The sequence below is a fragment of the Calliopsis andreniformis genome, unplaced genomic scaffold (assembly GCF_051401765.1).
Source record: "Calliopsis andreniformis isolate RMS-2024a unplaced genomic scaffold, iyCalAndr_principal scaffold0024, whole genome shotgun sequence".
Classification (NCBI taxonomy): Eukaryota; Metazoa; Arthropoda; class Insecta; order Hymenoptera; family Andrenidae; genus Calliopsis; species Calliopsis andreniformis.
In genome coordinates this window covers 1,776,334-1,786,803 of record NW_027480433.1, presented here as the reverse complement: position 1 = coordinate 1,786,803, position 10,470 = coordinate 1,776,334, and the positions used below count along the sequence as shown (strand labels likewise).

Sequence of the window (10,470 nt, the reverse complement as noted above, 5' to 3'; positions counted from 1 at the left end):
GCGTTGACTTCCAAGGCCCTAGCTATTCCATCTGGTGGAGCAACACTCTAGCGTGAAGCCTAGGTTGCCCGGAACGTAGAAATGACAATTACTTCCACACTGTTTGCAAATATACATTATATACGATGGAAAAGCTGTTGTACTTATATTGTAATTTATGCATCTGGCGTTGACTTCTTAGGCCGTAACTATTTGATCTGGTGGAGCACCGCCCTAGAGTGAAGCCTAGGTTGCCCGGAACGTAGAACATACCATTACCTAAACACTGGTTGCAATTATTCCTGTTATACGATGGAAAAACTGTTGCACCTTTATTGTATTTTATGCTTCTGGCGTTGACTTCATAGGCCCTAACTATTCGATCTGGTGGAGCAACGTCCTAGAGTGAAGCCTTGGTTGACCGGAACGTAGATATGACCATAACCTTCTCACAGGTTGCAATTATTCGTTTTATACGGTGTAAAGGCTGTTGTACTTATTTTGTATTTTATTCTTCTGGTGTTGACTTCTTAGGCCCTAACTATTCGATCTGGTGGAACAACACCGTAGAGTGAAGCCTAGGTTGCCCGAAACGTAGAAATGACCATTACTTTCACACTGTTTGCAATTACTCATTTTATACCATGGAAAAGCTGTTGTATTTATATCGTATTTTATGATTCTGGCGTTGACTTCTATGGACCTAACTATTCGATCTGGTGGAGCAACGCCCTAGAGTGAAGCCTAGGTTGCTCGGAATGTAGAAATAACCATAACCTTCACACTGGTTGCAATTATTCGTTTTTTACAATGGAAGAGCTGTTGTATTTATATTGTATTTTAAGACTCTGGCGGTGACTTCTAAGGACCTAACTATTCGATCTGGTGGAGCAACGCCCTAGAGTGAGGCCTAGGATGCTCGGAATGTAGAAATAACCATAACTTTCACACTGGTTGCAATTATTCGTTTTTTACAATGGAAAAGCTGTTGTATTTATATTGTATTTTATGCCTCTGGCGTTGTCTTCTAAGGCCCTAGCTATTCGATCTAGTGGAGCAACGCCCTAGAGTGAAGTCTAGGTTGCCCGGAACGTCGAAATGACCATCACTTTCAAACTGGTTGCAATTAATCCTGTTATACCATGGAAAAGCTGTTGTATTTATATCATATTGTATGCTTCTGGCGTTGACATCTAAGGACCTATCTGTTTGATCTGGTGGAGCAACGCCCTAGCGTGTAGCCTAGGTTGCACGGAACGTAGAAATGACCATTACCTTCACACTGGTTGCAGTTATTCGTTTTATACAATGGAAAGACTGTTCTATTTATTTTGCATTTTATGTTTCGGGCGTTGACTTCTAAGGCCCTAACTATTCCATCTGGTGGAGCAACGCCCTAGTGTGACGCCTAGGTTGACCGGAACGTAGAAATGACCATTACTTTCACAATGTCTGCAATTATTCATTTTATACGATGAATAAACTGTTGTACTTATATTGTATTTTATCCTTCTGGCGTTAAATTCTAAGTCCCTAGCTATTCGATCTGGTGGAGCAACGCCCTAGAGTGAAACATAGGTTACCCGGAACGTAGAAATGACCAGTACTTTCACACTGGTTGCAGTTATTCGTTTTATACAATGGAAAAACTGTTCTATTTATTTTGCATTTTATGCTTCGGGCGTTGACTTCCAAGGCCCTAGCTATTCCATCTGGTGGAGCAACGCTCTAGCGTGAAGCCCAGGTTGCCCGGAACGTAGAAATGACAATTACTTCCACACTGTTTGCAAATATACATTATATACGATGGAAAAGCTGTTGTACTTATATTGTGAGTTATGCTTCTGGCGTTGACTTCTTAGGCCGTAACTATTTGATCTGGTGGAGCACCGCCCTAGAGTGAAGCCTAGGTGGCCCGGTGCGTAGAAATGACCATCACTTTCACACTGGTAGCAATTATTCGTTTTATACGGTGGTAACACTGCTGTATTTTTATTGTATTTTATGCTTCTGGCGTTCACTTCTTGGGCCCTAACTATTCGAAATGGTGGAACAACGGCCTAGGGTGAAGCCTAGGTTGCCCGGAACGTAGAAATGACCATAACTTTTACACTGGTAGCAATTATTCGTTTTATACAATGGAAAAACTGTTCTATTTATTTTGTATTTAATGCTTCGGGCGTTGGCTTCTAATGCCCTAACTGTTTGATTTGGTGGAGCAACGCCCTAGGGTGAAGCCTAGGTTGCCCGGAAAGAAGAAATGACCATAACTTTCACACTGGCAGCAATTACTCGTTTTATACGATGGAAAAACTGTTCTATTTATTCTGTATTTTATGCTTCGGGCGTTGACTTCTAAGGCCCTAACTATTCGATCTGGTCGAGCAACGCCCTCGAGTGAAGCCCAGGTTGCCCGGTACGTAGAAATGACCATCACTTTCAAACTGGTTACAATTATTCCTGTTATATGATGGAAAAGCTGTTGTATTTTTATTGCATTTTATGCTTCGGGCATTGACTTCTAAGGCCCTAACTATTCAGTCTGTTGGAGCAACGCCCTAGGGTGAAGCCTAGGTTGCCCGGAACGTAGAAATGACCATAACTTTCACACTGGTTGCTATTATTCGTTTTATACGATGGAAAGACTGTTATATTTATATTGTATTGTTGCGAGCACCGGGTACATCTCCATGGCCTGCTACGCTCGCAACGAGGAATAGGAGGACATTCGAGGAACAACTGTCAGACAGAATTCTGACAGCTGTCAGGCAGTAAACACGACTAGCAAAATATCCGAATCGTTTACCTTATATCTGAGCTTAATAATACTGCGTATAGTTAATAATTGTAAATAAAGAAATTGTGATACCGTGTAAGCTTAATTCCGATGCCGCGACGCGTTAGAGATTACGGTGCGCGCGGGGAGCCGCCGGCGGCTCCCCATAAACGTAACATTGGTGTCAGAAGTGGGATTCGGGCCCCTTCTGCACGCTCGCGAAAGAGGATGGCCGACGTGGCATCCTCCAACGTGGGACAGGGGATGGCCGACGTGGCATCCTCCAACGTGGGACAGAGGATGGCCGACGTGGCATCCTCCAACGTGGGACAGGGGATGGCCGGCGTGGCATCCTCCAACGTGGGGCAGGGGATGGCCGGCGAGGCATCCTCCTACGAGGGAACAGGGCCGGCCGACATGGCGACCCCCTACGAGGGAGAGCGAGCCATGCAAAGGCTGCTCGGAAGATTTCAGCAGGCGCTGTCAGAACAACTAGAGGAGCAGTGGGAGAATGCAGAGCGACGTTGGACCGAGGAGCGGACCCGCTGGCAGACAGAAAGAACAGCGAGGAAAGCCTTCGAGAAGAAGATGGGCGCACGAGTCGATGACCTGCAAGGACAGATCCAGGTGATAATGCAACAATTTGCTAGGTTAAGCGGCGCCGAGTCTCGCGCCGGGATGGAGGGGGGACCCGGGTCGGCCGTGCAGGGGGGGCTTAGTGGTGTGCCCTCCTTGGCTGCGGCGGCCGTGCAGGGGGAGGTTAGTGGTGTGCCCTCCTTGGCTGCGGCGGCCGTGCAGGGGGAGGTTGGTAGTGTGCCCTCCTTGGCTGCCCTGGGACCTTCGTCCGCCGCGAATCACCCTTCGCTGGTCCCTCTGTTTTCGTCCGGGAGTGTTAGTGAACACCGCGTGCCCTTGGGCTTGGGGTACGCGGTGAAGCCGAAAGCGTATAACGGGAAAGAGTCCTGGGAAGAATACAGAGTACAATTTGAGGCTGTGTCTCGGGCGAATGGATGGGACGGGGCGAGGAAGGCTACGGCCTTGGTCGCCTCGTTGGAGGGTTCAGCGAGGGGCATTTTGACGGCTCTGTCTGCTGCCGAGTTAACAAACTACGAATTTCTAGTTTCGGCCTTGGAGCTCCGCTTTGGAGCTAAAAATTTAGCCAGTTTAAAATATGTGCTATTTCAAAATTGTCGGCAGCGGAGAGGGGAGTCCCTGACGTCGCTGGCCAGGGAGGTGGAGAGGCTGGCGGGTGCCGCGTTTCCGGAATGTCCTGCGGAGACGCGGGACAAATTGGCGGCCTCTCAGTTCATCACAGCCCTGGAGAGCGACGAAGTCAGGAGATCGCTACGTCTGAGCGGCTTCGCCTCGTTGGGGGCCGTAGTTTACCGGGCCCTGGAGGTAGAGGCCGTGGAGGCACTGGCGCGAGACGAGGCGCGACGAACGGCACCCATGCGAGGATATAAACCGCTCGCGCGTTTGGAGTTCCAGAATAGCAGAAGAAGAGACCCGGACCGGAGTGAAGAGATTACGTCAGCCATGAAGAGGAGAGCAGAAGAGAAGGGAGCATGCTGGAGCTGTGGACAGCAGGGCCACATGCGGAAGAATTGTCCGGAAGCCAAGCGAAGGAAGGCGGGAAACGCGAAGAGGCCGGCGTGAGGGGGACCAGCCTGGCCTACGCGACAGCGCGTCCCCCCATCGTGGGAGTTGTCTCGTCAAGAGAGACGAAGAGGACATCACTTATGGATACCGTCGTCGAGGTACATATTGAAGGAACGGCCTGCCTCATCGTCCTCGATACCGGCTCCTCAGTTAACCTCATAAGAAAAGGAGTATGTTCAATGGGGAAGCTGGACCGTACGAGATTGAGGATTTGCTCCGCCGTGGGAGAAGACATGCCAGTCTTCGGGAAAGGAACCCTTCAAATACAGTTGGGGGACTTTCTGAGCGAAGAGGAGTTCTTCGTCGTAGCAATGACGGAACCATGTATTTTAGATATGGCATTCTTAAGCAAACACCGGTGCCAAATTGATTTAGCCCGGCAAGTGGTATGCCTCACAGGAGGAATTTCGGTTCCACTGAAGGGGAGAGAAGAGGAAAGCCGAAGACCTCAAGAGGAAAACCGAAGACATCAAGAGGAAAACCGAAGACTTCAAGAGGAAACCGAAGAGAAGAGAGGCATACCAGAACATCTAAGAGAACTTTTTGAACGATGTTCCATGGAATTGACAGCGAACCAGCAGAGTCGATTCGCTGATTTGCTTGAAGAATTCCGTGATGTGTTTGCAAAGAACCCCGATGAGGTAGGCAGGTGTGAAATCGTCCAACATCGAATAAACACAGGAGACCATGCACCAATCAAACAGGCGCCAAGGAGATTGCCGCTAAATCGCCGTCAGGAGGTTGACCAGTTATTGGAAAAGATGGAGGCACAAGGGGTGATTGAAAAGTCACAGAGTCCCTGGTCATCTCCGATAGTCCTAGTGAAAAAGAAGGACGGTTCGACCAGATTTTGTATAGATTATCGTCGATTGAATGAAATTACGAAAAAGGACTCTTACCCGCTGCCGAGGATTGAAGACACCCTTGACGCGCTCGCAAACTCCACATGGTTCTCAACAGTTGACTTGCAGAGCGGATATTGGCAGATTGTCATGGACAAAAGGGACCGTGAGAAAACAGCTTTTTGCGTGGGAGCCGGACTGTGGCAGTTCCGAGTAATGCCTTTCGGACTGTGCAATGCTCCCGCGACGTTCGAACGGCTGATGGAAACAGTTCTCCAAGGGTTGAATTGGAGAATCTGTCTGGTGTACTTGGACGACATTATAATCCACGCGAGGACCTTTGATGAGGAAGTGGAGCATCTACGCCAGGTATTTCAACGCCTTCGGAACGCGAAGTTATTAATGAATCCGAAGAAGTGTGATTTCCTAAAGAGGGAAACAAAATACCTGGGACACATCGTCACCGGAAAAGGAGTCAAGACAGACCCTGAGAAAATACGAGCCATTGCAGAATGGCCGGTCCCAGCCAATATCAAAGAATTGAGAAGTTTTCTAGGACTCTGCACTTACTACCGGAAATTCGTGAGGAACTTCTCGGATATTGCAAAACCGCTGCACCAGTTGACGGAAAACAAACAAACCTTCATCTGGACGGAACAGCACCAGAAGACTTTCGAACGGCTGAAGAGTTGTCTAATAAGCTCTCCCGTTCTCGCATATCCCATTGAAGGAGCGGATTTTATTTTGGACACGGATGCCTCAAACGTGGCCATTGGAGCAGTATTATCACAGGTACAAGGAGGCCAGGAAAAAGTAATAGCCTATTTCTCTAAAGTCCTGGGGAAGGCAGAAAGAAATTACTGCGTGACCAGAAGAGAATTGCTTGCGGTAGTGAAATCCGTGGAGCACTTCCACCACTACCTCTACGGACGAAGGTTCCTGGTGAGGACTGATCACGCAGCATTACGATGGCTAATGTCCTTCAAGCGTCCTGAAGGGCAAATCGCTCGATGGATAGAGCGATTACAAGAATATGACATTGAAATCCGACATCGAGGAGGAAAGGCGCATGGGAATGCAGATGCGCTGTCAAGAAGACCGTGCGCCGATACACATTGTAAACCCTGCAGCAGAAGAGAGGAGCAGGACCAGAGGGAGACTACAAGGACTTTACGGACGGCCTGTGAAACTGGAGATGTCGGAGACTGGAGACAAACCCAGGCCGAGGACGAGGATATTGGACTGATCTTATTAAAGAAGCGCGAAGAAATCAGACCAACACGAGAAGAAATTTCAGCATGTCCGCCGCAAACAAAATTTTATTGGACGATATGGGATTCCTTAGAGGTCAAGGATGGCATCCTCTATCGAAAATGGGAATCATCTTGCGGCGCGAAAATAACGTGGTTGCTAGTGGTGCCACGGAAGAAAGTAACAGAAGTACTACAGGAATGTCACAGCTCCCCAGCAGCAGGACACTTCGGAGTGAACAAAACCCTGGCGAAGGTGCGGCAGCGATTTTATTGGATCACCTGTCGACAGGATGTCGTGGAGTGGTGCCGGAAATGTACTACTTGCACGGCGAAGAAGGGACCGCGAGAAAGAGGAGCCGGCGTGATGCAGATCTACAATGTCGGAGCTCCGTTCGAGAGGATTGCGATGGACGTCGTAGGACCCCTTCCGAAGTCAAGTTCTGGAAATCGATTCCTGCTGGTAGTTGCTGATTACTTTTCAAAATGGCCAGAGGTAATCCCTATGGTAAATCAACGAGCTGAAACAGCGGCCAAAGCATTACTAGTGCATGTCGTGAGTCGACACGGAGTGCCGCTGGAAATACACTCAGATCAGGGGAGGAACTTTGAGTCCACCGTCTTCAAAGAACTTATGAAACTGCTAGGAGTTAAGAAGACGAGGACTACACCCCTGCATCCACAATCTGACGGTATGGTGGAACGGTTAAATCGGACCTTACTACAGTATCTCTCCATGTTCGTCGCCGAACATCAGAGGGATTGGGATGAGTGGATTCCGATGTTCCTGTTGGCATACAGGTCAGCCCGACACGAAACCACACAAATGACACCGTCAATGGTCCTGTACGGTCAAGAATTGCGTCTCCCTATACAATTGTGGAGGGGGCTACCGCCCCAAGGAAATGACGCCCAAACGGAGTTTGTATCCCAACTGAAAGAGAGAATGAAAAAAATGCATGAGTTTGTCCGACATCGTCTGTGTTTAAGTAGCGCCAAGACGAAGGCCTGGTACGACAGCCACGCTAATACCATCACTTTTGTTCCAAGTGAAAAGGTATGGCTGTTCCAACCGCGACGAAGAAAGGGCAAATGCCCCAAGCTACAGTCGGACTGGGAAGGGCCGTATGTCGTGGTAGAGAAATTGAACGATGTAATTTATCGAATTAAGGGCACCGCCCGAGGCAAGTGTAAAGTAGTACATGTGAATCGCCTCGCGAGATTCAGCGAATAACCCATTTCCCCAGCAAAGAAGAAACAAATATCTCCGAGAGAAGAGGAACAAGAAGAAAGAAGTGCTCAAGAAACGTCAAGAGGCAAGAGGAGCTGGGGAAAGCAGGAACAGAGCTGAGACGCGGGCCCCGGTTGAACACGGGGAGGGGGGGATGCCGGGGGATCGTTGGTCGGGACTCTTCGGTAAGACGACCTAACCCAGGTCCACGCAGGCTCCTGGAGGGTTGCAGAGGACGTCGCGGCCTTGGGTTCCCCGGGCGACACTCCCTCTCCAGGCAGGGAGGTGTCCGAGACGAGCCCACAAAGTCAAAAGACTCCAGGACCACAGTACAGGAACAAGAAAGGATGGGGACATGGAAAGCGGAGGAGTATTTTCGCCGGCGAGTGCAGGAAGAAGGACCAATAGAAGAAAGAAGAAAACCGACAACCAACCTCGTCCAAGAAGAAGAAGCGCCATCGCAGAAGGCTAGGGTGAGTCTCCCTTCTCATCTCCTCGTTCAACCTCGCCGTCCAGGGGCACAACGGCTACCATCGTGTGCCGCCCGGGGTTCGCAGTGCGGATCGGCCGACAGCGGGTGGGGGACTTAACCGTACGCGGGTCTGTTTCCCCACACCGGAGAAGTCTCGTTTTCCCGGGAAGGCGAGCCTCCGGGGCCGGTCCCTGGATATGTGGCGCACCTTTGGACCTATAAAGAGATCCCCTTGCCATACGGGGAATAGTGATTCCCTGGTGGGAAACAAGGAGGTGCGTCCGGCCGAGGTATGTTTCGTGGAGAGAGACCGTAGGGAGCAGGGCCCGAGAAAACAGCAAGAAAGAAGGACGCAAGTATGAAGAGGACGGGCGAGGGCAGAAGAGCGAAGAAGAGGAATACGAAATTGGTCTTAGCACACTGCGCCTCGCCCAGGGTTTTGGCATGGTTTTTCCCTGGGACCGTGGACGAATGTCGAGGCGCAGCCTGGGGAAGGCCATGCAGGTATAAACTTTCTTGTACCTCTTTTCCAGGCAGCAATACAGACGCCGACTTGGAAGCCTACATTGAGCGCGGTCGGGACGCCCGCTTTCCGAAGGAGGGGAGCAGTGTTGCGAGCACCGGGTACATCTCCATGGCCTGCTACGCTCGCAACGAGGAATAGGAGGACATTCGAGGAACAACTGTCAGACAGAATTCTGACAGCTGTCAGGCAGTAAACACGACGAGCAAAATATCCGAATCGTTTACCTTATATCTGAGCTTAATAATACTGCGTATAGTTAATAATTGTAAATAAAGAAATTGTGATACCGTGTAAGCTTAATTCCGATGCCGCGACGCGTTAGAGATTACGGTGCGCGCGAGGAGCCGCCGGCGGCTCCCCATAAACGTAACAGTATTTTATGCTTCTGGCGTTCACTTCTTAGGCCCTAACTATTCGATCTTGTGGAACAACACCGTAGAGTGAAGCCCAGGTTGCCCGGAACGTAGAAATGACCATTACTTTCACACTGTTTGCAATTATTCCTTCTATACGATGGAAAAGCTGTTGTATTAATATCGTATTTTATGCTTCTGGCGTTTACTTCTAAGGACCTAACTATTCGATCTGGTGGAGCAACGCCCTAGAGTGAAGCCTATGTTGCTCGGAATGTAGAAATGACCATAACTTTCACACTGGATGCAATTATTCGTTTTATACGATGCAAACGCTGTTGTATTTATATTGCATTTTATGCCCCTGGCGTTGACTTCTAAGGCCGTAGCTATTAGATGTGGTGGAGCAACGCCCTAGAGTGACGCCTAGGGTGCTCGGAACGTAGAATTGACCATTACTTTCACACTGATTGCAATTACTCGCTTTATACAATGGAAAAGCTGTTGTATTTATATCGTATTTTATGCTTCTGGCGTTGACTTCATAGACCGTAACTATTCGGTCTGGTGGAGCAACGCCCTGGAGTGAAGCATAGGCTGCCCGGAACGTAGAATTGGCCATCACTTTCAAACTGGTTGCAATTATTCCTGTTATATGATGGAAACACTGTTGAATTTTTTTTGCATTTTATGGTTCGGGCGTTGACTTCTAAGGCCCTAACTATTCAATCTGTTGGAGCAACGCCCCAGGGTGAAGCCTAGGTTGCTCGGAACGTAGAAATGACCATAACTTTTACACTGGTACCAATTATGCGTCTTATACAATGGAAAAACTGTTCTATTTATTTTGTATTTTATGCTTCGGGCGCTGACTTCTAAAGCCCTAACAGTTTGATCTGGTGGAGCAACGCCCTAGAGTGAAGCCTAGGTCGCCCGGAACGTAGAAATGACCATAACTTTCACACTGATTGCTATGATTCGTTTTATACGATGTAAAAACTGTTATATTTATATTGTATTTTATGCTTCTGGCGTTCACTTCTTAGGCCCTAACTATTCGATCTTGTGGAACAACACCGTAGAGTGAAGCCTATGTTGCCCGGAACGTAGAAATGACCATAACTTTCACACTGGTTGCAATTATTCCTGTTATATGATGGAAAAGCTGTTGCATTTTTATTGCATTTTATGCATCGGGCATTGACTTCTTAGGCCCTAACTATTCCATCTGTCGGAGCAACGCCCGAGAGTGAAGCCTAGGTTGCCCGGAACGTAGAAATGACCATAACTTTCACACTGGTTGCTATCAGTCGTTTTATACGATGGAAGAACTGTTTTTTTTATTTTGTATTTTATGCTTCTGGCGTTGACTTCTAAGGCCC

At 48.7% G+C, this 10,470-nt stretch overlaps 1 protein-coding gene across 1 annotated transcript; it reads left to right on the top strand.

Annotated features, from left to right (window-relative positions):
• The first annotated feature begins 2,983 nt into the window (after positions 1-2,983).
• On the top strand, positions 2,984-8,525 carry LOC143187432 (uncharacterized). The gene is made up of 6 exons (XM_076391651.1): positions 2,984-4,236; positions 4,278-7,690; positions 7,734-7,908; positions 7,952-8,210; positions 8,254-8,484; positions 8,517-8,525. The coding sequence occupies exons 1-6, from the start codon at positions 2,984-2,986 to the stop codon at positions 8,523-8,525; spliced, it is 5,340 nt and encodes a 1,779-aa protein (XP_076247766.1).
• Positions 8,526-10,470: the final 1,945 nt, after the last annotated feature.